The sequence below is a fragment of the Ambystoma mexicanum genome, chromosome 2p (assembly GCF_040938575.1).
Source record: "Ambystoma mexicanum isolate Mex_15411 chromosome 2p, UKY_AmexF1_1, whole genome shotgun sequence".
In the NCBI taxonomy this organism is placed as follows: domain Eukaryota; kingdom Metazoa; phylum Chordata; class Amphibia; order Caudata; family Ambystomatidae; genus Ambystoma; species Ambystoma mexicanum.
The window spans coordinates 963272086-963299958 of NC_090923.1; the positions used below are offsets into that span (position 1 = coordinate 963272086).

A 27873-nucleotide genomic window follows, 5' to 3' on the forward strand; every position below is an offset into this window, starting at 1 on the left:
CGCAATTTTTGTTTTTAATTTTTTTTTCGAAAGTATTCGAGCATACGAGCCCGACCTCTCTAGACCACGCCCCCCGGGCACCACCTCCCCCCACCCCCCAAACTCATCCCCCACAACGGTCCTTGTGTTGTGGGATCCCCCACCACATTTTTTCCATTTCCACCACTGACTACACATATCGCAGTGCAGCTTCTCAGGAAGGCTGTTGCCGTTACGCATGTACTTTGGGGCAGTGACTCTGTATGGGAGGCGGAAATGGTGCCTTAACGTGGTGCAGAAGGAGGCATGTGTACCCTGGAAGACGCGCTCAGCAATGTCCCTGTGAATTAGGTGAAGGCTTCATGGGCTTGGTATGGTATTGTTTTTTATAAAACAACTATACACAGGCAAGTGTTTTAAAGCGCTGAAGGAGGGTGGGAACATGGGGAAAAACAATAAGAGCCCTTGAAATTCTGAGATGATAATAGTCTGCGCAGGCAGAGTAAGTGCGTATAATATATTAAGCAGTTGAGACACAGCAAATAGGCCTGACGGCGATACTGCAGTTTCTTTAGTGCAATTGAGGGGTGAAGACAAGGGAGAGTAGACAGGCGATCTTCAGGCACGGTGCATTCAGATCGTGCAAGTGCACACAACGGTCACAGGGAGGGGGGAGGTCCAAGTGCACCCAATTGATGGGGACTGGGGTAAGTGCAGAGAGGGCCACTCTCTTGGGTTGTTTCTGAAGTGCAGTGAAGGTGGGTGGGGTGTGGGACCCTGAGGCAAGTGTGGGAGAGGGCTGGTGGGGGTGCTTGGGACCAGTGAGACTCGTACACCAGGCGGCCAGTCAGCAAACTGTAAGGAAGAGGAGGGGGAAGAGTACAGAGCTAGGTTAGCAGGGGAGAGGGAGTGGGAAGGAAGAGGAGAAGAGGAAGGTCTTGAAGAGTTTCCAGAAATGAAGATCAGGCTCAAGGTGCAGGGCAGCAGGGAGGCTATTCCAGAGGGGGCATCTGCTGAGGATAAGGATCTCCCTCCAAATCTCTGCTTGGAGATTTGGAGGGAGCTCTATTGGGAGTTCCTAGGTTGCAGTTGTGCAGATGGGGGGGCGCAGGGGGCGGTTGGTTACAAGGTTGGTGGCTTTTCATTATTAAGAGAAAATGGTCTGTTCTTGATTTCTCAGGGCCAGCCCTGAGACTGATTGCTTACTTGTTAGAGTGTGGCATCTTTTGGGATCCGTTGAGTTCTACTCAGTGGTTGGTTTAGAGCAGGATCTTTCATATCATCGGTAGCTGAAAATTGGTGCCTTGGACAACTGTTTATTTGGGGGCAGAAGCTCAGTTAAGTGTAAAATACTATGGACAAAGTTCAACATTGTACATCCGTGCTTTGACTGGTGCTGTCCTGAGGGCTGTTTGCCTTGTCCTCGTCCTTGTATCCACCCAGTAAGAAAATGTCAAACGTGGTGCTTTTGAAGCAAGGGTAGTTTGCACAGGACGAGGTGGTACACGTGATTCAGGAGTTTTGAAACGGTGCAAAAGAGCAGCAATGCATTGTTCACGTGATGCTGTTTCTCAGAGGTTTTAAGATGCAGCTGGCCATTCCAGAAGTTACTTTTGGATCACCAGTGGCAGTGAGCTCACTCACATGTTCACAAGGAAAACTGAGGCGGGTTAGCCTCAAGCATGCAATGTGAAACCTTCAATCTGGAGTTTTGACCGGACCCAATTCGAAGTTGGCAGCCATTTTGGAGAAAGAAATCTCTTGTCATCATCTACAGTGTCAGGTGGTGGGTAGAGCCCAACAGTGGATAGCAATGGAAGCAGCCGATGTCAGTGCTTGTGTCATCTGGCGAGAGGCACGGCATAAGGACACATATACCCTTCGAGGTAACAGAAAGGGCAAAACCTGAGCATCCTAAAATCAAAGACAAACTCACTACTGCCCTCCTCTGTAGAGTAAAAGAAAAGTGATGCAGGGCGCTCCCATCCAATAAAAGCCTCTGAGCCAGAACAGTGGCTACTAAGTTTCAGCCGGAGAGCCAGGTGAATTGTAACCGCATCCCAACAGCAGCAGCAGCAAATTTCGATGACTAACATCTGCCAACAACTCCAGAAGCAGGAATCTTCTACCTCGAGCCAGAAATCGCCAGTATCAAAGCAGCAGTTTGTAGTCACGTAGACAGGGTTATCCATCATTACACCAAACCATCAAGCAACTGGCTCAACTAGCAAAATGCCACAGAAAGCGATGAAAGTCAAACAATTAGAAACGACTTTAAGGAATTGCACATAATCTTTATATTTACAATCGGTCACAACCATGATTAACCTACCTAAGGTTCAACACATACAATGACCTAAAAGCAAGCAATCCTGGAACTGCCCCAAGACCTCAGCCCCTATCCCAAACCTTCAAGGATAAAACAATGGTTTCTAGTCATTGATATTCGTCCCCTACCACCAAAAGCAGCAAAACATTTCCCTACAACAGCCTGTCTCCCATTCTAAGTCTGTTTTTGTATCCCACAATTATTAAGGAATTCTTTAATGGGCCTCATTACACGTTTGACAGTGCAGGGAAAAAGTGGGGGTAATTCTGTTATTTGTGGATTTACTACCGGCGGAATTACAGCACGGTCTGACGATTTCCAGAGGAATAGTGGTGGATTCATCTCCAGCTTGTTGCTGGAGGTAAATCCTCCACATGACCTCCCAAAAAATCTGCAGCACAGTAATTCCGTCAGTGGTAAATCCGCCATAAGTCCCAGTGGAGTCCTAAGGATTTCATGATTGGGCAATTACCACCACTTGTAATCCCATGGCAACGCCACGGGGCCAAGTGGCGGTAACGGTAATTGAGTTTGGCAGATTTACCACCGAGATACCACCAAGCTCGTAATGAGGCCAATGGCTTTTATATTTAGATTGGCACATGCGTTTTTAAGATTTACACCTAAAATGTGCCATTTTAACATCTTCCAAGAGGAACTTGCACCCAACTCATGACAGCGAGAACCACTCTTGTAGGAGATGAAACCCAGAACTGTCAGCCTGGTCACAGAATAAAGATCAAGTAGAAAATATAATGGATCACCCAAAGAAATAAGTGAACTGACCGACAGCTCTTCCAGGTAGAGGACACAATGTGCATAGCTCATCCATTTAAGGTGCCATTATGCTTCTTCCGTTCGAGGATCTCAACAGCCAGACCTTTTGTGTTCTTCCAGACAGAAGAGGCCATGCCGATTCATTCACCCTGTGCAGTTGGGTTTCAGCACTAATCTAACTGGCATGGAAGCACAGCAAGCACATAAACATGCATACACGGATCCCCTGGAGTGTTCAGAAGCATCTGGAGCAGCCCAGGCGCACACACGTGAATCGCCTGTGCATAATCAAGCACACCACGCCATAGGATTCTGCATACTTCAATCTCACATGCAGCACACAGTCTGCTATCTAGTGATTGGCTCAGAGTATTCATTTGTTTTTGAGCTTTAGCTTGGGTGTTGACGCGGGCGTTCCTGTAATAGGAACTGCGTATGATACACTGCTGCTCCTACAGTCGACACCCTCCGCAGGTTTGTTTTTTTCCACCATTTGTGTCGGTCATGGAGAGGAGAAATGCTAAGGACGGACATCATTTCTCTATGTGGAGCAACGTTGAATACCGGGGCCAGCTCAGGGTAGACAGGCCATATAAGAATGTGTCATTTGTTGAATGATTGCAACTCTCCAATATCTGTGCAGTTTTGACCCCATGGACAAAATACCTTGTACGTTTTGCACCATTTGCTATCATCCGTTCCTGTATTAGCCCAGCCGGGGATTTGCAATTGCTGTCTTTCACAGAACCACGAGGAGAGCGAGGGCCCAGCTTGTAAACAATGTAAGCCGAACACTCTAAAGACAAGACGAGAGCAACTCTGAGCAGCCTAATGTACACCATGGAGGCTGGAAGGGCAGAAGCCCCCTCATAGAAGAGACCACTGGGATGGAAGATGTTGAAGCCAAAATGGTGTCCGACGCATTAGTGGACGCCGACAGGGTGATCCCATTGTAACTCACAAATCAGGAGCGGCTGTCAATGCCCATTTGGTGATGGATTCCAGCCCTTTGGTGAAAAGTGAACAAATTGTGCCCTAAAAGTTAGACCCCACACTCTCAGATGCCCCCAAGAATGTAGGTGAGGAAGAACAAGGCACGCAAACAGACAAAAATAAATAGAGAGTGGGACGGCGTCTAACATCGGCACAACAAACCCCCCAAAAAAATCTGATTCCACACTTGGGTAAAAACAAACGTGGCATTGGACCTCACAACCACAAAAGGCAAGAGCCATCAGGACATTGGGCCTAATTACAAGTTTGCCAGTGCAGGGACACAAATGTCTGTAATTCTGTTGTATTGCCACCACTTTTCCCACACTGCCAAATTATAATTTTTGGTGGTTTTACCGCTGGCGGAATTACTGTGTAATAAATGCACCGATTTTGTGAGGAAAGGTGATGGATTCACCTCCAGCTTGTTGCTGGGGGTAAATCCTCCACTTCCACAAATTGGTGGATTTACGGCACGGTAATGGTAATTCCGCCAGTGGTAAAGCTGCCAAAAATCCACACGGGCTCCTGGGGACTCCAAAAAAAGGGTAATTACCACCATTTATAATCCAGTGGTAACATCACAGGACAAAGGCGTGGTACTGGTAATAAGATTGATGGTATTTCAGCAGATTTACCACCAAACTCGTAATGAGGTCCCATTAAGATGGATGAAGCGGGAAACTGCATACGCAGGAGACCAGTAGTGCGGAGAAGGCACAAGCAACGATATAAGTGCAACTAAGCGATTGGGTACCGAAACACATTTCTGTGCAGCAAAACATTCAGACTCAAAAGGCATTTTAAAACTAAAACCAGTTTGTCAGTAAAAAATAAGTACAGTAAAGGTTTTGATGTTGAAAGTGAAATGCATAACTGATCTGGCACAAGAGGATACAGAAATCACAGAAGTGATGGAAATTTTCGATGAAGATTATTCCAGAGAGGAAACCCATTTCCCCCCAATACAGGGCCAGATTCAGCGGTCCGTGTAAAAGAGAAATGTGCTGTTCCAAGCAGGAACACAATTCTTCAATGCACCATATTCTGACAAAGAAAGAATGCGGTCTAGGGACATTAAACCCTCGCCTTTTGCATTCGCCTGATTTATGGCCTGACCATGCCCCATCCGGAATGCAAGACAGGGACTGCAAGAGGATTATTCTCTCGGCAATCTCTTGGATGTCAAAAACCATAGATAAAATCTGGCACCTGTGAGTTGCTGTTAACATCTACTGTACACGTTTCCCCTTGTTCAGCAAGGCATTTCCCAGACTGCGGCACCACTTTTCTAATTTACTCAACGCTTTCGTAAATTAGAAAAATTGTGGCAATAACCACACACGTTTTAACACCAGCAATAAGGATATCGATCACATACATCAGGAGGCTGGGGAAGGGCATACCCCCAAGCGATACATCCCCTGCAAACAGTTACCATGAACTACAGGCATCCTCCTCCCACAGTACAGAGGTAGGGGCGAAGAATAACCAAATACGTCCGCAGGCGGGAGGGCATTACCGAAGAAGATAAGTGGGTACTCGAAACAATAAAAAAAGAGACATTGCATTGAAGTCCTGCAAAAATCCAAACAGGTCACCAAACCACATCAAGACCGTAAGAGCATGTGTAAATAGTCCCTTCCATGCTTTGTACAGCACCTTTAGTGTTTCACCATTCAGGTTGGTTCCATAGCTGATTCACCATTATGTTCTGAAGAAGGGAAGGGTAAAACAGAACCAGAATGTGGCCTGCACAGCGGTGGGCTCTGGGCGAGGGGCGCTGTCTTGACCTACATCACTCTGGTTAGATGTGGTACCGAGGAGCTATCTTTAAACTGTGATGTTAAGAGTATCCAAGGATAGGCTTGGAATGCAGAAGTGGCGTTGCTCCGACTTCTAGCCTCAGGAGGTCTTCTTAGTGGATTCCTTGAGTGTGGGTAGCCAGAGTAAGGGCAGGGAAAATCTGAGGGAAGTGATACTTAATTTCTAAGCTGACGTGTGTTATAGTTCTCAAAGTAGAGTACCCCAGGGAAGGCAAAATTATATACAAGATTTTCATAGGAACACAGGAATTAGCTTATCTCATGTTTAATTGTTTAACATCTGCTATATTGCAGGTTGTCAAATGCTCTCTTCCCTTACAGCTGTGGGGGCATGAGGGAGTGGGCATGGAGTGGTTCCATCCTGGCCACGGCTGATGGCCAATCCAGTGGGCCAGGGACCAAACAACACCAGGGCCACACATTACCTACAAGGCATTCATCCCGCAGAATGAGATCACCTACAGGGCGTTTGTGTCCTGAGCCTAGCTTTACCTAAAAGTTCTTAATGTCCTCAACCGTTTCCACCATGGCAGTAATGTGCAATATGTGTTACCTTCAAGGCATTCATGTCCTTGGCCATAAATGATCTACAAGATGGTAATGCCCGCAGGTTTTCATCATCGACAAGGCATTATTCCCCCGATCTTATATCACCTCTAAGGTCTGGATCCTAGCATTACCCATATGTTGTTAATGTCCCCAAACTTGCATTACTAACAAGTCATTAATGGGACGATATTCCCTAAGGTGGCGGGCCAACTGTGTAGGTAACAGCCCTCTGTCTAAGTTAAGGGCTACAGCGCAGTGGGAGTCCTTTAACGAGGACGGCAGTGCCGTTACTGAAAGGGTCGGCACGACCGAGGGGCATATTGCCATTAGCACCCGTGTAGTTCTCTACACAGGGGTGCTAACGGAGTTGTTTAAAAAAAAGAATTAAAGAAAAAACGTACCTTTCTTACACGGCCTGGCGCTGTGCAGTGCTCCTGTTAAGAAGTCCCTTTTCCAGGTTGATGACTGATGCAAATGCACGTCCGAGAGCAGCAGTTTGAAGCGCCGGCCTGCGCAAAAAAGGTTAGCATATTTCTTATTTTTATTTTTTTACAAAAGTCACCATTCGCACCTGTGTGAGAAACTACGCGGGTGCTAACTGATGAAGGGGGAGCAGGGAATGGAAGGGCCCCTGGATGCCCAGGCAGCTCAGAACAAAAGCTTGTACCATACAGTACAGCCCGCGTTCCGAGCCTCCTGTTTGGCCAGCGCCCCCACTCAGGGTGCCAATGTGCAATGTGTATTACCTTTGAGGCATTAATATGCTCAGCCTCACATTACCTGCATTTCTTTTAAATATCCCCACCTTTGAATTACCTACAATCCATTAAAGCCCCAGTCTTGTATAAATTACAAGGTGTTTGTGTTCTGAGCCTAGCTTTAACCTATCAATGGCCACAACTTGACAGTACCTTCAGGGCCTTACCATGCGTGGCCTGCATTTCACTGAAGACATTAATGTCTCCGTTCTTCCTTTACTTCCTGGTTGTTCTTGTGCCACCAACAAAGTATAAATACCCCACGTCTTGCATTTTCTACAAGACCTTAATGCCGCCAAACCTGCACTAGGGACTGGATTTCCCTGCCTACCTGTTTTGATTATTGTAAACACACAGCATTGGCATTCAGCCTCAGGAAAACCTTGTAACTTGGTTGTACTGAATGAGTGGGAAGGGGTCATCGGTTGGACATGAAAGTATATCCGATGTTTGTCCTCCCACTGGTCTGCGAACGCCCTGTTTAAGCTGACTTGCGCTTTAAAAGGAAATAAAGTATTTACCCTTTTGGGCCTGTGTTTCTACATTTTGCATCCTGTTTCCTGCTTACATAAACCATTCTACATGCTCTTCAGGGATTCAGCATTGAATCTGGCTTACCGTATATTGCAGACTTCAAGGACCTTCTTAAGAACAAGTCTCTGGCAAGCGTGCATGCTAAGGGGACAGATCACTTACGGCAAGCAGGAGTCCTCCGGTGTAAAGTGTGTTTCCCCCCAATATGTGATCTGACCTTCATATGTTGCTTCATTAGAAATGCCTACCTAGCACAGCAGGCTCGGCTGCCCATGTAGCTCCTGTAGAATGTTGAATATGACATGGACAAGGTGAGTCTTATGGTTGTAGGGCCTTCTCCTTTTAAAAACAATGAGTCACTGCTGTGCAACACAGAGGACCTCAAAGGGCTAAACAGTAAGATAAAGGCTGTACGGTGTATGGCAAGCGCATATAGAGTAGCCTGAGCAGTGGCCGTGATGTGTGACTGAAGGGGAGACTCGGGAGTATCATTACAAGTATTTGCTTACAGAATGGGGCAGAGAAGTTGCGGAAGAGCATTTGGGTAGGAGTGGCAGGTATAGAAGAAGCACTGACAGGGCCAACAGTGTTGGCGTATGGATGGGCATTTGTCAGGCACTGCCATCATGTGTCCAATTACACATAACATTTCTGTTGGCACTGTACGGCTAGGTAACACCATCACTGGCCAGGTTAGGCCAAGGTACTCTTAACATTTGGCACATCTTGTCATCATACACTTATGCATGGCTCACTCTTCCGACTCCAATCTCTGCCTTCAGTCCAAGAAACCCTGCCTTTTATGCAGGTTTCTCCCATTCATGCACAGCCTAGCTGTCACTCACACAGCAGGGACAGCCAGCCAATCACGAATGGATGCATTCAGGGTACCAAGAAGACTAAGGACAGGGAGTTTCGGGCACCTCCCTCGCTTCCTGCCCTGCCAGACACACTGGAGCCAGAGGCGGCTTTCAGTACTGAAGCCCGCCAAAGGCAAAACAAACAAAAGGGTTGAACCTGGTTTGGCGCACAGAGTAAAACCCAAGAAAGACCTCTCAAACTAGAAGAAATGGTGAAAAAAGAAGACCGGGCCCATTTTGACAAAATTTTCATCCATGGGTGCTGTACTGCAGCTGAGGATTCAGCCTGCGTTAAAACGCACAATGGTAGGAAAAATAAACCACTGCCACCAGCCATTAAATGTAGTGAGGGTAACATAAGAAATGTTACATGAGTAAGTAGGAATAGGGGCTAAGTAACCACCCAGTACTCCACATAAAATGGTGTGTGCTGGACCTACAAAGAGAAAAGGGATCACAACTAGCAAATTGCACGGTAAAGCTCTAGTTGAAATGACAGTGAACACAACGATAGGCGCGGCAAACCTCATGAGAGACAGCAGTAGCAATTGTATCCCTTCCTAAACTCAGAGGAAAAGCAACCAGGTTCCTTAACTTACTCACTATTGCACTGTTAGGGAGAATTCCCATTTCTGTGCTGATTCCCTTTAACCTTGGAGACCCCCAGCTTTTTGCTGGACTTTAGGACTTTTAATTGTTATCCTGGAGTGAGTGACCTGTTTCTCACTCCCTCATGTGTTTTGATCTGATTCGGACTCTGTGTTTTCTTTGGTTTTGGAGTTTGACAAACTCTATAGGCATCACTTTTGTATTGTGACACCACACAGCACCTTCAGTGCAGTGTCACAGAGAAGTCCTTTGGATTTCTCATAAGGTTTAAATACCTTCTCTTGTGTGAACTACGGTTCGCAAGAATAGTAAAGTGAAATTGACTTTGCTTAACTTTTTTCTATGTAGGTCTGGCACACCCCATCTTATGTGGCGTGCTGGGGGGTTACTTAGTATCCAATTTTCCTACTTAATCATGTAACATTTTTTATGTTACCCTCACTACCTTTAATGGCTGGTGGGAGTGGTTTATTTTTCCTACCATTGTGCATTTTTGCCAGAGGCTGAATCCTCAACTGCAGTATAGCACCCACGGGTGACCATTGTGTGAAAATGGCCCTGGTCTTCTTTTTTTCGCCATTGTGAGTTCTTTGTTGGGTTTTATTCTGCGCTCCAAACCAGGTTTAACCCTTTAGTTCATTTTGCCTTTGGCGAACTTCAGTACTGAAACCCGCCTCTGGGTCCAGTGTGTCTGGCAGGGCAGGAAGCGAGGGAGGTGCCTGAAACTCCCTGTCCTTAGTCTCCTTGGTTACTTGTATGCACCCAGTGCTGATTGGCTGGCTGGCTGGCCCCCTTCTGTGTGAGTGACAGCTAGGCTGTGCATGAATGGGAGAAACCTGCATAAAAGGTGAGGTCTCTTGAGCAGAAGGCAGAGTCGACCACTGGACGAAACATCCGACGAAGGAATCTTGTAGAGAAGCTTGCTGCATCCTCCTGGACCGTTGAACAGCCCGGTGAAGCCTTGCTGAAGTGCTAAAACTCCAATTCCAAATCAACTAGAGAAGCCCCAGAACGGACAACTTCTTCCCTTGGGTTGGTGGGACCAACTGACCCCAAGACGACCTTTCCTGGAAGACCTTCCCCCGCTGGCTGTACTTCTTTGCTGCTGCTGGAACTAAGCGCCAGGGGTCAAGAAATCCAGAATCAAGTGAATCGTCTTTAAGCTGGACCAGACCTCCAGGAAGATCCTGAGGGCCCTCCTGAAGCAGGACGACCCAAGCCCGCGTCACCTCACCAGAGGGCTGGACTCCAGAAGCAAGGAAAGCCCATCAAGTGTCCAAGATCCACGGTGGTGCTATTTCCCGGTAGCTGAAACCACGAAGTGCCGCTGATTGGAATAGAGCCCGTAGCTGCTGCCAACCTTCGAACTGTAGTGCAGGAGTCCTCCTGACGTCCTCCCTCTTGTCCCCACGACTGAGGCCCAGGAACCCAGGATCTGCATCACTGCAACCAGAGCAGAAGGCAGCTGGATCCTCTTTTACTAACCTAAGGTACTGTTCTGACTAACGGGTACTTACCTCTTGTCTGTAGCTTGCATTATCTGACTTGAGACTTGCAATAGCTGCTTTTTGCAGAGCTGATCTCAGTCCTAACCCTCACAAGCCTAACAGCTTTTGGCCCAACAGTGATTTTCGACTAACTCTCTAACTGTGTGCAATACTTTGTGCTATCTAGAGAAGTGCCTCTGCTCCATAGACATTGTTCAAATTGACTTTGGCTGTCCTGGCTTCCTGCAGACTCTTCTAACCCATTGACTTTGGTTCTAACTGTCCCTCATAGGCGGTACATTAGTTTTAACTTGTATTGCTGGGAAAGGTTTAATCTAGACTTAATTTAGGGATTTAAATAGTGCTCACATGCTCTGAGAACCTGTTAACCTTTTTCCTTCCATTAACCTTTCCTCTTTTTCAACCTCAGAATTTTGCAAAGTACAAAAATTGATATATAAATGCCAGTACTGTGCTAGTTAGTGAAGTCACCTCAGGGTGTAGGAAGTGTGTATGAAGCATCTCTAAAGTGTATCTACTTGCTTGACTTGATTCTGAGAAAGCATTTTTAAGTATATTCTGATTGTTGCACATTGCCCTTTTTAAAGAAGCCTTACTTAAAACTGACCGTTAAATAAAAAAATGGTGTTACTAGAAAACATTGAGTATAAGTGTTATTTGGTTACTTGTATTTGTGGATCTCAATGTTACCACCCTACAGCTCGCATTTACCCTTCTTGAGATAAGTCTGCCTGCTCAGTCACTCTACCAACTTGTGTAGTGCAGACCTATACCAATAGGTGGGTTACCAATACCAAGAGGACAAGGTTATTGTAGTCTCCCACAGGGTTACTACTCCAGATGTTGCCTAGCACTGCCACCGCAGTGCAGGGTCTCTCAATAAATAAACAATCAGCATGACCTCACACCAGAAACTACTGATCTGAAAGCTTAACCCCTGACGTCCCAGGCAGCATCTTCCCCATGTACTGGATAGATCAAAAATATAACAGCATTCTGAGCCCACAACATGGCAAGAGGGCTTTCATGGGTTGCCCCGTTTTTCTCGGCAACTTGGAGGCAAACGTGTGTAGCCTGGGTCTGGTTTGGTATGGGTGGAGGATGCTCGGGTATGCGGGAAGGAGGGAACGCAGGGTTGTGTACTCTTCTTTTTGGCAGACTAGTGCCTTCCTTTGTCATCTTCACAGTGTTGAAACTGGGCTCCCTTCTTCAGGAACCTGATGCATCTGATTTAGCCACGGCCCATGTGGGACGAGGACCACTTGCTTGCCAGGAGGACCTGGGGCGACCTCCCTGCAGAGGGGGCAGACTTCCTGAATGTGATGTTTGCTGAATAAAACCGTTTGAGAATCCAAAGTTAACTGCAGTTTAACCGTGGAAAGTTTTTCCTCTCCTCGATGGGATTTGGGCCAGCTTGGCCAAACTATAATTACAGCCTCGACTGTTCCACTGATTGGATAATTCATGAGAGTTTTCCATAAATAGTGTACTAAGTAAGTAAGCTTAATTTAGAGTCATAAAGTACAGTTGAAAGAAATCAGAAGGTTTATTGAGTTCAACATTCCTACGCTTGGCAGAACCTGGACCACACTCAAGAGATGATCCAGATGGCAGCTGTAAAGTCGCCGGCTAAACTATACAAATCCTGATCCACAGATGGACGACAAGATATGCAGTATAAGCATTCACTCTTTGGCTCTTCTCATCATGTCTACTGAAAACATAGCATCTAGCAATGTATTGTGATGACAATGTATTTGTTTTGCTTTTTTAAATACTTATCCACCGTGCCTTGAATACATTTACAGAGTCCACCAATACCATCCCTGGAAGGAGCCTATTGCACACCGCACCTGTTTGTATTGTTGCAACACTTTTTCTATGATATTGCAATCTGAAGGCATCTCAGTGCCATGCTGGAATTATACATCTTACAAAACTAAACACAAAATAATCATCTTCCTTCCAGCCATAGTGAAAGCCACATCTTTCTCTCTATTAACTTGCAGTCCTTTGCTAATTCCCATTCGGGAGGAAGGATAGCACAGGGGCAACGTTTGTCTTGGAAGCAAGAGAACGCAGCACAACACAAATTCGACTCCCGATCTCGCGCTTACGCACCTTATAAAATAACAATTATAATAATGATCTCCGTTATGCATTGATACAAAACAACCAAACCGTTTCTTAGTCTAATTGTTTTACAACCAAAGCAGCATTTGGCATTATGTCCCTATTCTCTGATGTATATTGCCATATGACTTGTCCCCTGGAGCATCTGGCATTTGCCAGCATACTGTGATTTCAGTGCTTGCACCTGGGGAGCGCCTTTCATATGATCTTTGATTTGATGCTGAATGTTGATATGTAGCCTGGGTGGATTTCTTCACACTTGCTCCACATTGTTCTGACAAGCAACTTCTGACTCGTCTTTAAGTAATTTGGTTTTCTTGCTTTGATTTTCCAGATCTTAAAACAGTCTTGTACAGAAGTCCTGCAGGTCGAGCCATCCAGTGTGTGTGCCGGAGGTACGCCTTACCCTTTATTTCTGGGGCCTGTTCTGTGGATATTTTATTTGGATAACTATATTGCATGTTTACTCAATATTTGCATGCAGCTGCAGGTGAAAATAATCATGGTAAAATATAAAAATGACACACAGATACAACTTCCAGCTCCTTTAATTTTGTGCAATATTGGCGTTTCTTTGTAAGGCTGTTCAGTAGCTTTGTTTATAGCAACACAGTATAAATTAGATCCTGGACATGTGCTCATTCTTTGTGGTAAACACTGTACATCTATCCGAGGGATCAAAATGACAGTGGCTATTTATAGGGTATAAACAGTTTAGTTTAGTTTAGTTTATTTATTTGTATAGCGCAGCCAAACCCTGGGGTAACTGGGCACATTAACTTGTAGAACAACATGGTTACAGATGATTACACAGGCAGTACGAAGCAGATGTTAGTAATAAGTAGATACAATAAATAGCAAGGGGCTGGGTTACAGGATGGTCCGAATCAAGGTATGTCACAGATATTACAGAGGGGACCAGGTTACAGCGTGGTCCGAGTCAGTAGACAACAGGTATGTTACAACATGAGAGGGTGTGTGAGGGTTCATCTCAACAGTGTGCATCAAAGGTTGCATTGGTGCCTGATGAGATTGGAGTTACAGAGCTGTGAGCAGAGCCTTCACCTTGGCTCTGAACGACCAGAACGATGGGTCAGCTCTGATGTCAGTGGGGAGTGAGTTCCAGTATTTTGCGGCAAGTACAGGGAAGTTTGCGCCCCCTGCTATTTTCAGGTTGAGCTTAGGGACTTTAAGTTGGTGCAGATATGGGTATCTGGTTGGTCTGAAGGTGCTTGGGAAGCCAATGGCCTTCCTTTCTGAAGGTGGAGATATGGGCCTTGCGTGGTAAATTAAGGGCACATCTGAGGGCATTGTTCACGAGAACCTGCAGTCTGTTCAGATTGTGATTGATTGAACCAAGAAAGAGTGTATTGCAGTAATCCAATCTGGACAGAATCAGGGCCCTAGCCAAAGTAAGGCAGCTGTTTGTGGATGGAAATGGCTTACAGGCATTGATAAGTTTATTAGTGTAGGCAGTGGATGAGATAGTGGAATTTATTTGTTTTTTAGCGAGAGTGTGGAGTCAAGGTACACGCCCAGTGTTTTGACTTCTTTTGAGACTTTTATGATGTTGCCATCAATGGTGAAGGACTGGTATCGTGGGTCGAGTTTATTGAGACGGGCCGGAGAGCCCACGATCAGCAGTTCCGTCTTATCGTCATTTAAACAAAGGCTGTGAGTAGCCATCCAGGCTTGGATTTCAAGGTAGATTTCATTTAGTTTTGCAACATCCTTCTTATAACAGCCTGTGAGGGTGATGAGGACCTGGGTATCGTCTGCATAGTTGGTGTAGGTGACACCTAGGTCGTCAAGACGGTCGAAGAGGAGTTTAGTAAAGATGTTGTAAAGCGTGGGGGAAATACAAGGGTTTTGGGGGACTCCACAATGGATTGGGACAGGGTCGGCCGCAGCCGCTGGAGTGAAGACCTTAGTCGTTCTGTCTGACAGAAAGGATTGACTCCAATTGGTGGCATTCTGTGAGAATGCGGCAGCCTATGAAAGATGTTTGGTTAGAATTTGATGGTCGACCAGGTCGAAGGCTACAGACAGATCCAACAGGAGCAAAATGGCCAGTTTGCCCTTGTCTTTGGCTTCATCCATTTTGATTTTTAGGTCCAGGAGGGCTGTTTCTGTCCCATGCCTGGGCCTAAAGCCAGATTGTCACAGACCTAAGAGGTTGGTTTTTTTTCCAGATGTTGTATTTGGATGTAAGCCACTCTGTCTAATATATTCAGAAGGAAGGGGACTGTCGTGATGAGCCTGTAGTTGGTCGGTATATTGGGATATAAGTTGGGTTTTTTAAGAAGTGGCAGAACCCATGCTTCTTTGAGGTTGTTGGGGACAGACGAATTCTTAAATGATGAAATGATGAAGGTGGTGATGAATAGAGCAAATATCTTTGGCCCCTTCCTTGATAATTGTGGCTGGGCACAGGTCACCTTGGCAATTGGATTGTTTAAGGCTAGCAATAATGTTAACTACTTGTTCCTCAGAGACTGGGGAGAATTGGAAGGTGTGACAGTCAGGTGGACGAGAGTTATGAGCGTTGTGAGAGTGGTCTTTGGGAGCAAGGTTGGCTTTTTTGGATTCTATCTTTGCTTGTAGGAGAGTTATTTTATTTGAGAGAGCTTGTTGGATGTTATCGCAGCACCAAGTTTTATCCTTGATACAGTCGTTGAGGGGAGACACTGGTGTTTCCAGTTCTCTTAGGATAGAGAATAATTCTTTAGTGCCAGATTTGGCGTTGTGTATTCTAGTATTGAAAACCTCTTTTTTAGCGTTTGTAATGGCAGCTTTGTAGTTGGCTGCTGTGGAGGAGAATCTTTCTTTAGTGGACGAGGACTGAGCTTTTCTCCAGTTCGCCTCTGAAGTTCTTTTAATATTCCTCAGTGCTTTCAATTCTGCCGAGAACCATTTGTTCAAATGCGTAATTGGTTTGGCCTTTATTAGTCTAAGTGGTGCTATTTGGTTTAGCGGTTGTTCCATTGTGTTATTATAGAGGTCGACTAAGAAGGTGGGGTTGGTGTTAGTGAGGGTCTGGGTGATCGGTTGTAAGAGGGGGTCTTATATTCTCTATGGTGATATTGCATTTGTTCCTAGACATAATGTGAGGTGCTGTGGTTGTAGGCGCGTTCTTAGGTTTGACTTTAGGTATGGTGAAGGTGATACAGTGGTGGTCAGTCCAGGCGCATTGTATAATGTTTATCATGGAAACGTCGCAATTGGCGTCGGCCAACCAGTCCAAGGTTCTACCTTTAGAGTGTGTTGGCTTGTCGATGCGTGGTGTGAGGCCTAATTGTGTCATAGTGTCATTGAGTAAGGAGGCGTTCATATCATTGCGGTCATGTAGACCTAGGTTAAGATCACTGATTAGAATAATTTGTGAACCTGGTTTAGTGTTCAATGTCAGTAGATGTGTGATGTCTTCATCGAATGAGGTGATGGAAACAGGGGGTCTGTGGGTGAGGTGAAGTAGTATGGTCTGGGTGTTGGATAATGGGAGTTTGATTGATAGAATTTGCGCAGAGGGTAAACCTGAATTAGTTGCTTCTCTAATGTTTAGGCTGGCTCTGGCGATGAAGGCCACACCACCACCAGTCCCGGATGTTCTATCTGCCTGGATCATGGTGTAGTCTTCTGGGATGGCTATCAATAGGGCTGGGCCGGCAGCGGGATGTAACCATGTTTCGGTGACTTCGAGGAGTCTAGGTGATTGGAAATGATCAGGTCAGCGATATCTGGGGCATTTGCCGCTAAGGAACGTGCATTGTTGAGAGTCTTGGAGGCGGTAGAGGCTAAATCCTCTAAGGGGGGGATCAGGTTATGTAGAGTCGCTATGGTCGTTGAGTGTGATTGTATGTGTCACTGGGGGCAGCAGGTTGTTATCCTTAGTGTGCATGATGCGTGTCCTGGGGAACTTAGGTTTGAGACTTAAGTGAGAGCCTAGTCTTGCGTTTCTTAGATGAGTGGGGCATGGGATCAGTGGAGTAGGGTGGGGGTGGCGAATTTAGTGATAAATTCTATGGGAGACAGAGGCACTTATTTAATGGGAGTGATTGTAGTAGGTATGCCCGGCAACCCTTGGTGCCATGTGGCGTGTGGGCGGTTCGAGGGTGATATATTATGGAATAAAGGAAGAATAGTGGCCATTGTAAGTGTTACTCTTCTTAGAGTGGCCATAATGCAGTGGGTGGGCATAGGGTAACTGGGCCAGGCAGCGAGCAGTGGGCCGACAGTAGGTGATAGCAGTCAGAGATTCAATGGGCCAGTCAGGGGCCTCTAGGCCAGGCCAACCATAGTCTAATAGGCAAGCACGATCCAAAGATAGATAAAAGGTCGCTGAGCATGCAGAATACACAGCATGTAATGGACCGTTAAACAGACAACTGTGAGGCAAGTAGTAGGTCACCAGGCATGCAGAGTGCAAGGCAGATAATAATCTACTAAACAGGCAAATACAAGGCAAAATAATATACCATCGGACAGGCGGAATGCACAGCATGTAATAGTCCATTAAACATGCAGATGCGAGGCAAGTAGTAGGTTTCCAGGCATGCAGAGTGCAAGGCAGATAATAATTAAACAGGCAAATACAAGACACAATAATACATCATCGGACAGGCGGAATGCACAGCATGTAATAGTCAATTAAACAGGCAGATGTGAATCAAGTAGTAGGTCACCAGGCATGCAGAGTACAAGGCAGGTAATAATCTACTAAACAGGCAAATGCAGGCAAATGAGAGGTTGGATAAGCAGCAGAGAACAATAGTTCACTATGCCATACATGATTTAAGGGGCAGACCAGGTGAAATGCAATAGGTCACTGGGCAAGTGGTAACAGAATCTTCTCTATGATATGATATGGCATTTATAACGTGCCTATACACAAGTGTTTCCAGTTACAACAATAATAGATGTTGCTGTCACCAAAGGGAATTACATTTATTTGATCAACCTGGAAAGGGTGAAAGCCCAACAGAGCCCGGTTAGGACTCAAAGCTGCACCTACATTGGTCTCTGAGCCCTGAGCTGTCATACTGGCTGCGGCTCATACCACAAACATGTGCCTTGTAAACTTAAATAACCCGTTTGCATGAAGTGCGTATTATTATCAGTCTTTTGTAGACGTTAACAACATACTTCACCATAGGCAATCTGGCCTTAGACCTGGCCACAGTACGGAGACTGTTTTTGTGGATTTGCAATCTCACATGCTTGGGATCATGGAAAAAGGCAAGACGGGCCTCTTGGTCCTTCTTGACCTTTCCGCAGCTTTTGATGTGCTAGACCATAAGCGCCTCTTGAGCAGATTTGACTCCATAGGAACCTGCTCTAAAGAAGCGATTGAATGGTTTGAATCCTTCCTTACACACCATGGGCCTCATTCCGAGTGCGGCAGTAAGGGGTTAACGGCGCCGGTAAGGATGCCGGTGCCGTTAACCCCTTACCCCCTTACTGCCGCATTCCGAGGTCCTTTAGCGGGTCCCGCTACAGGCGGCAGGTAAAACCAGCCGCCCTTAGCGGGACCCAATAAAGGACCAGGGAGCTAATAACGGGCCCGTTATTAACAGGCCCGTTATTAGCTCCCTTCCCATTCCCATTGAGCCCTATGGGGGCTCAAATGGGGATGGCTTCTCTGAATGGGGAAATACCGGGTGCTCCAAGGTTGGAATGACCCGGTAACTCCCCATTCAGGGAACCCGGACCCGGTATGTGGTAAGGGGGTAGCCATGGTGCTAATAACCATGGCTAATAGCACCATGACTGCCTCCAAACTCGGAATGAGGCCCCATGTGTCAAGAATACACTGGGATTATGCTTTCTCTCCACTTTCTTCCATCCTTTGTCGCTTGCCACAGGGAGCCTGTTTATCACCAATGTTGTTTAACATCTACGTCAGGCCCCTGTACACTCTCCTTGAGGACTCGGGCCTATTTTTTACCAACTATGCGGATGACACGCAACTGGTCTTAGAATTAAGTGCTGATTTCTCCCAAAACTAATCAAAGCTTCATTTTGCATATAATCTGATCGAGTCCTGGATGTCCCAAAACTGGATGTGCCTCAATGGAGGAAAGACTGAACTTCTGATCTTCAGTTCGTCCCAAGCCAGGTCCAACCTGGATGCAAAATATGAAAATGTCCTCATAAATGACAAAACCATCTCAGTCTAGCACAAAGTTAAAACGCTGGGTGTTATTTTGGAATCCTCTCTTAACACCGAAGAACATACCAACTAGATTAACAGAAATTGTAATCATTACCTTTGCCTTTTAAGGAACATCCAGGCTTTCTGCCACGATTGGATTATTGTAATTCCTTGTTGTTTGCGTCAAAGATCTCTTGTCTAAAGAAATTTCAATGTGTTCAGAACTATGCTATACAAACACTTAGGATCATTCCATGGAAAGAAGACATCTCAAAAATATAGGAGAGGTCTCCATTGGCTGCCAGTACAAGACTGCATAGATTTCAAAGTATGTACCCTTGTCCATCGTTGTCTTTATGGCAATGCTCGATCCTGCATAAAAGTTGCCATAACCCGCTATACACCAGTAAGATCGTTGCGCTCCTCCAACCGTGCACAGATTGCCCTGCTTTCAAAAAATCAAGAGGTCTGGGAAGGTCCTTCCCCATTAGGGCCGCTCAGTTATGGAACTCTCTCCCCCCGAAATTAAGATTGATAGAGAATTTGGTTTCCTTTCCTAAGGAACTAAAAACCTTACTATTCAGGTAATCGGTCTTCCCCAGTCTTAGTGAATCTTGAATAATGACTGTTTGTCCTGCTTTTGTTGTCTCATGTGTATGTGTGCGCCCCGTTGCCTGCGGGCTGCCAGCACGTTAGAAATAAACAAATAAATAAATAATAATAATACTGGTGTTCAGCCAGCGGGACACCAAAAGTTCTAAACTGTGCAGTGTTTGCAGTTTGTCTACATTTCTTGCAATATTTCTTGCTGTGGGTTCCCTTTGTCATCGAAAGCTCCAATCTCCAGGACACAGCACGGAACTCAATTCTGGATACAAACCACAATAGCTCTAGGTTTGCAGGGAACCTTCTACTCGTTCACACTGTCACATTCTACTAACTAAATCTAAGGCCTCGGCATCACTGCTCAACCTGAACCTTTGGAGCAGTGCAGTCTTCAATCTCCTCCTAAACCCGGGAAATGATTTGATCAGGTACAACACATTGTGGGGGCCGTTGGGTTTTTCAGCATTTTATCATGGCGATAATTTTGGGGAAAGCCCCCCATACGCCTATTCTATGTCACTCAACCCTCCCCCTACTACCTGGAAATCTGATTTAAAAATGCCATAACCCAGCACCCTATTAAATAAATGCAGCAAAACAAATCTACTAATCCAAATGCAGTGAAATGGCAGCTGTGAATTGGGCAGTTACCGGAAATGAAATAGGGAATGAAGGCGCCCTTAAACATCTCCTAAACAATCCCAGCATAGGTCACACCAACACCACCGTTTACAGGCCAATTGCAAGCCGCCTTTTCCCAGCCAAACTACTTGAGAGGGCTTGTATGTGACACACTACAATCAAACATTGAGAAGTATATCCTGGATTCCCATAGACAGGATTTAGGCCCAGGAGGGACACTAATTCAGTTCTTGCAGTGCTTCCGGATGATCTGTGAATTACCTGAGAAGCAAATGGCGTCAGTGCCCTAGAACTGCTATCTGCAGCCTTTGACCATCTTGAACATCAGATCCCCTTGGCCCCTAAGCAGTCTGTCGCCAACCTCCTGGACACTGTGCTTCATTGGAGGGCCTCTTTCCTAAGGATCAGAAAGCAAAGGACCCTGCTCTCTCCTTGCCTCTCTTCCCCTATTCTCACAAGACTCTGCATTACCACCCATAATCTTCAACCTGTAGCCCCATGAACTTGTCAACATCATCTGCGCCTTCGGATTTACCTACTACATGAATGCAGATGACACCCAGATCTGGCTCTGGCTGGACAGGAAAAGCACAAGCAGATCCTCCTCTCACCTCCTGCCTCCATCACGTGGACCAAATGGCTGAGACAGAAACCCTCAAAAGCAGATGTCATACTTGTCAGGGATCCTGCACCCCTCCGTGGTGTGATATAATGTGGCTGCACAATATGGTCCTGTGGCTCACTCTAGCCTACTCTGTACAGCACCTTGGATTTATTTAGGAACCATACCATCAAGCCGCTAGTGAGCACCATTGTCAACTCCTGTTTCTTCCAAGTAAGCCAAATCTTCCAGAGTGGCAGCCATAAACACCTGCATTTCCTTTCTGCCTTGACTACAGGACCCGTCTTTTCCTGGGACTCTGGTCTTGTAAAATCCAATCTCTACAATGTGCCTTGATGAGGTCGCCAGTTGGTCACCCCTTTTGGAGGACTGGGAACAAGGGTGAGCCACCATCTCTTTGATGCAACACCTAGAGTCATTACATGATGCATCCCCCATTCCTCCCTCAGGGGAACTCCAGACCTCTAAAAACATGTGGAATACACATGAGATGGGTGGGATAAATAGTGAAGTATTTACTGATTAGCCACCGTAGAAATTGAGTGCAGAGGGAATTGAAAGAGGAACAGTCCTTGGTTCAAGTCTGCAAAGTCACCATTTCCTCCCCGAGGCAGCCCTTCGCATAGCTCTGTATAAAGTTAGGGAGTCAGCAAAGGGTATCTGCCGGCTCTGTGTTCCAAAGAGGAACGCAGGCTGGAGCTCGAAGCAGTACTGGAGGATTTAGTTATCCCTCACCCTTAGTGCATGGATGCTCCTGTAGAGAGGGGCAGACTTAATCGAAGTGAACCAATGAATGAATTAAGAGCTGCCCTTAGAGGTATGTTTTACCACAAAATGGCGGTCATTGCTCTTACAAGATCAGACTATGGGGCATTGGGCAGTGACCGATTTCCTACATTAGATGATCCTCCCAGGGAGGTGGTGGAATGCTTCCAATGACCAAACAGATCCAGGGTGACAATGGCAAAATGGACCAAAGAATCAGTCAGGCCATTAAACTAAGCTAGTGATTAGCACCAATATAAAGGGACACAGAAATCTCTAAGCACTGATGGGGATAGGAAGGTGTTCCAAAGAGAAGTGTGATACAGAAAGAAGTGATAAAGGTGGGGGGAGAGGGGAGTCATTGTGAAGCTTTGCTGCCCAAGTCAAATAGGCTGAATGGCAGAGGCAGTTGTACCCAGAGGTGACTAAGCCAACTGGGCCAGACATTGAATCAGGCCAGGTTTAGAGAACTGAGACGTGGAACCCTTGCGATAACATGTGCCCAGAGGTTGGCAGGAGCTATGCCTTACAGTGAACCACTAGCTGATAGGTACTCGAGAGACAGCAATCTCCACCCCAACTCCTCGTGAATTCTAGAGGATTGTTCCAGGTGGTGTTGAAGAGGAGAATCCTGCAGAATGGCATGTAATTACCAACAAATTAAATTCAAAGACTGCTCCAAACATTGATGACAAAGCTCTGGTGGACTGTGGCACCAGGGGAGGATGGGGGTGTTGCGACATCGAAGATAAGGCTGTTGGCCTGTTGCTCACCTGTCTACACAGTGGCACAAGCTGACAGCAGTCTCACTAGCCAGACCAATCCTCTACATTTTAACCCAGTATTAGTGACCATCCCCTAAGAGAACTCCCAGAATGAGACCTAAAATCCCTGCACCTGATGGAACTTGGCAGCAGTTCAACAAAACTGGGATGAGCCTGGGAGGGCCCTGATGGTAGTTTTACCTCCCCTACGAATCAAACTATCTTTCACCTTCCTTGGAGTGGCTGCCCTGCCTGGGGCAAGCATTCTCAGAATATCCCTGACCACCAGAGCAACTATGGTAGCCAGCATTATTGTGCTCTCCTCTCTGCTGCTGAAATTACTACCACAAATCATATATTTGAGCATATAAAATAATGGGTGCTTTAGTCAGATCTTTAATCCTAACTCTTAGCTATCGAATTAATGCTTTCTAAAAGTGATGTGTGCTTTTCACTTGAAGCACTTCTTTTTTTTACATGTACATGCAAATATTTGTGTAAGTAAGGAGTTATATTTACCATCATGGGGTCTTACATGGATTCACATGCTATGAATATTCCCCGTCGTCCGCGTGGGAATGCTCTGTAAAATAAAGCAGATTAGAAAGGCGGACTCTTGGCCTCAGGTAGTGGGGTAGGCTGCGTAGTATGCAGCCTGTGGTCAAAACAAAGACAAAGAGGATTCTACAGGCAGGTATCTTTGTGTTAGGTACGCTCGGGTATCAAAGACAGGTCCAGCCTCCTGTTAATACCTCCTTCTAGTAGAGCATGCTGGACCAGCACATATTCCTCTCCCTTACTGTTTTATTAGATGGGTAAATGGGAGCAAAGGCCCACAGACTAACAGTCAATACAGATCCCACAGTGCAGTGTCAAACTCCTGGCCGAAGGTGAAAGAGGGCCGCCAATGTCAGGCCCCACACTCCTAAAAACTGCAACTCAGGATGCACCCACAAGCATCTAAACCCATCCTCACAGAGTGGTCTGACCTCCAGCCCTGGGTCCAGGCCCCAACCACAGGGCGCTCAGGCACTGCAATGTCCACATGAGCCCTACACATATACTCCACCTACCATTGTGTTTATTGTTGCTTGAAATAGTTCACTAAAACTTTACAAAGTGATATGTTTAAAACAACGCCATGCGTTGCTAGAGCCACCAATTACAATAATATATAAAGAAAAACATGGTTGTACAAAGTTTAAAAGGTATTTCATAAAATATGTTCAGTTTACTTTAAAAAAAATAGGTATCATTTAAATAGACACACGATTTGTTTGCCCTGAGAAAAACATTCTAAAATATCCGGAGACATTTTGAATCGCTCCGTAGCACAGAGGATGGATTAAAACATTAAGGGCCTGATTCACAGAAGTGTGTTATAATGGCGCAGTCCCATGGGAAAAAGTTTTGTGAATCAGGCCCTATGCTTGTTTCTCCTTGCTGAGCACACACATAGCACATGTTCTCCATTTCCTAATGAATGACTGCATTCTCTACACAGGTGCTGGGGCCTTAGGATCTCAAAGCAAAGTCCCCTTATTGGGAACCAATGTACTTACTGTGCAATATGGGCTGCAAGATTTACAATGTTGTAACCTAGTCATCTCTGCTAATCACTGAATTCTAATCACTTTTCACACGCCCCTTTTATTTACATGTTTGCACAGACTTTGGTCTTCTAAGGGCGTTCATCCACCGCAGCACTTCAAAGCCATAACAATGGCAGTAGGCGCTATACAAATATAAACAACATAACGCAACTTATCCAAACCTTGACTTCAAATAAAGTCTCCTGTGCTAGTTATATAGAAGCACCAACAAATACCATTGCGCTAGGCCATTAAAGCTAGCAGTGACTAGATTATGCAGTCATCCACCATGGCCCTTAGGCACAGTGTTAAGATCAGTGACTGGTTCCCCAGATAATCAGGGCTTCACCACCTCATAATGCTGGCCCGGTACCCAGTCAATTTACCGAAAATATTTCATATTGGTACTTTTCACCGAAAACCATAATAGCAAAAATACCAAAAATATTAAATAGATATATAAAGGGTAGTGGGGTAAGGGGTTAATGGGTCAGGTTGAGGTTGGGGTGGCGTTATAAGGATCGAAAAACAACAAAGAAAACTGTATTTTCGGTATTTTGGTTGCAATGAAATGTACCACTCTGAATTCTGCACCAGCAGGATCACAGATAGCTTGGTGGCTCTTGTGTAGAGTTCCCCAACTGTTTCGGCCCACTGTTACTACCATATCAGAGCCACCCTGTCTCTGTCACAGAGGACCTATTCCCCTGTAACCAACCCCCGCTGTTCCTCCAGGGCTCCGTCTCCTCTGGCCATACTATATTTCAGACTGGGCTCACAACTTCTTGCTCTGACCTTGCAGATCTGTAGACCTCACACATGACTACACTGATCTGTGCAAGATTGTGGGTGCCATTTTACAAACATGAGCAATGCATTTAGGATCAGCCTTCACCAGGCACACTGAGCAGGGCTCTTGAGAAACCGGGAGCACCCAAAATTCACAGGAGCAATGCTAAGTGTCCAGGAAGTGTGATCTGGGAAGGCACCACGGATGGTGAGCAGTGCTAACTATGTTGACTTGGCTGTTTCTGCTTGACCGAAGCTCAGATTGGCCCAGTCACCCTTTCCTGCCATCCTGGCCACTCCCCAGCCTTGCACTCTCTTACTACGCCAGTTGGCCAAGTTCAGACATTCAACGGGATCAGTACTTGTAGCGTGCAATGTTCTTCAGGTGCTTGCCATTGACGATATACAATGATATACAATGTTTTCTTTTTGTTTTATTTGCAGAGGCATATGAGCTTGTTTTAAGAGGGAATGGATTTCTACTGGGAAGGAACGGAGAGGGTGTTACATGCACCTACTACGTGAACCAGACAACTTTGCGTAAGTGTTTCTTTTACCCAGAATGCATGCCAATTTTATTGTTGCGGCATATCCTTTCAAATTACAAGGGATACTTTGCTCTTTTTATCAGAAAGAATTCCACACTACTATGGTCATTGTTTGTATCCCAGCTCAGAATGTGTCAGTTCAGAAAGTAGAAATAATCTGATCTATAGGGCATTAAGGGTAAGGCTGAATGAGTCAAAGTACGAATGCGAAACACTGTGTGAATGTAGGCTAGATGCTGTGCACGGCAAAGGAAAAACTGTAGATAAACATGGAAGCAATGTTGCACACTTTTGCCTCTAAGGGGAAAGGCCTATTCCAGACATACCTGCAATTCGTTGGTAATCCACGGTGGGACCATAGATTCTATCCTAGCATGCATGCATATGTGTTTATAGAGATCTTACCTAACCAGTGCCCTAATCTTTCCCTGACGAGTAGACATCAGGAACATGAATACTGATGTGCAACCCCGAGAGAACCAAAGTCCCTCTCAAGGTGCCCAGAAGCACTCCTGCTACCTTCTTCACACTACTAGTTGTGTGAGCTCCGCTGGTTGGTGTCAACCTTTGTTTTATGTTATGTTTATAAAGTAGGGTGACCAGATTTTCCAAATAAAAAACAGGAACGTCCACAAACATAAAAGAAGGACTACCACGGCAGACCCTCCGGCCCGCCTTCTTCCTGTAGGTTCTTGCAATATGTCCAGGACTGAACTGCTATCCTGCAAATAAACGTGCGGTTTTGATTTTTAATGTAGGCATGCCATTAACAAAGGAGCTTTTGCTCTGATTAATATTACACACTTTCATTTGGTTTCCCAGCCAGTGTGTGTAGCTCAAACTGGCAATGCATCTGGTGGGGACGTGAAAGGTGGTTACATGTCTTTATAATAAAGCATTTTATAATGAATGCACATATAACGAAAACTACATAATGACAAAACATAACACATTTTTTTGGGGGGGACATCCCTTCCAAACCCCCGTTTGCCACCCTTAAAAACCCACACCAACCTTTTCTCCACACGACTGAACCCTTTATCCCAGCCCACATACATTTTCATTATCATTTTCGTTATATATTCAATCGATTTAAGATTTTCGTTATAAGGACTGTATACCGTGAAAGGTTGGGGGTTCAGTGACCCTCCTTTCCCAAAAACCAGGATGTGGTTTTTAAATTAAAAACACACTCGGGACAGGGGGGTCAGAGGTCCTAATTCAGGGATTGTCCCGGCAAAACCAGGACATCTGGTCACCCTAGCAAAGCCTCCTGTACCCTTGGGGTGTCCCTACAGGGAAGCCCCATTGCAGACACTATAGAGAGGCGTATGCCCAGACACTGCTTCTATAAGAGAGGGAGTTGGAACTGAATGTTGCCAGATATGGTCATGGCTACTGCCTGCTTCAGAGACCAGATCTGACCTGTCTGGAATGAAGTTTGATTCCACACCTGGAGATAAAGCCCAGGAAGAAGCCAGTGATAGTGACATGTGCCCCGCCTCCCCAGTGCTGGGGAGGCCACCACAAGTAAAAATGAATGAAGAACCCGGGCTCATGAGTTACAGTATCAACAGCCAAATTCAGATATAGTAAGACAGCCTGTATCCTTACTCCGTTGAACCGGGGGACCAGCCCGAAGCAGAGAAGAAGATGCCAACCTGAAATGCTCACCTCTGCAATCTTCCAAGATCTGTTCTCATGCAAAACTCTGCCCAGAGTCTGCACTTCTACAGACCATAGGGAACCGTGGGACTGGCAATTGCTTCTTTCACATGATGGGCAAATCGTAGTCACAAGCCTCAACCAGCTCTTGCACAGAGGAAAGTTTTGCTGCCCAATCTTGATGCAGACCCAACACAAAGAGGTGGAAACACACCACACCTAGACAGAACCAGAGGCCTGCGGTTACAACCTGAAGCTAAAGACATCGCTGAAATATAAAAAAAAAAAAACAGAATGTCAGGACTCATAGGGTACAATTAACAGTTAAATAGAGACACTAAATTGACAGTTCAAGCTACTAAAAAGATTAATTAGTAATCCCTCAGTATACATAAAATAAATGTATTAAATAATAAAAGAAACAATGGCACAGTGACTGTGATATATACAAATATTAAAATTGCAAGGCACTTAAGATAGTACAATGTAGTACAACAGTCAGCGAAGGTGAAAATAGATATGATATAGACACAAAAGTTGTCACTTTTTCAAAACGTGGTAAGCTTCTTGTTCAGAAAACTCAGAACTTGAAGATCCTATTGAGGTCATTTGTATTATAGCTCTTTTATCCACAGGGGTAGCTTGAACTGTCAATTTAGTGTCTCTATCTCACTGTTAATTGTAGATTCTACCGCCCGGAAATAGATAGAGACAGCACTTAGTTATTAGCTCTATAAGTGCAAACCGGGATTCCTCTCATATTCTGATTAGGATTTAGAGGGTATCCAGGCCTACCTTAAATGGCTCCACTGGATACTTTCTGTACATCCCAGTACTCGACCTGCATTGTCAAAATATAGCTGCAGATCCTCTC

The 27873-nt window shown here is 45.5% G+C and overlaps 1 protein-coding gene across 1 annotated transcript in view; it reads left to right on the forward strand.

Moving 5' to 3' along the window:
* The window catches only part of ANTXR2 (ANTXR cell adhesion molecule 2), a 491546-nt gene that overhangs the window by 245453 nt on the left and 218220 nt on the right, over nucleotides 1–27873 (forward strand). Inside the window, exons 8-9 of the mRNA XM_069644750.1 lie at nucleotides 13190–13250; nucleotides 25231–25326. Of these exons, the coding sequence (XP_069500851.1) occupies nucleotides 13190–13250; nucleotides 25231–25326 (157 nt within the window). The remainder of the gene's footprint in view (nucleotides 1–13189; nucleotides 13251–25230; nucleotides 25327–27873) is intronic.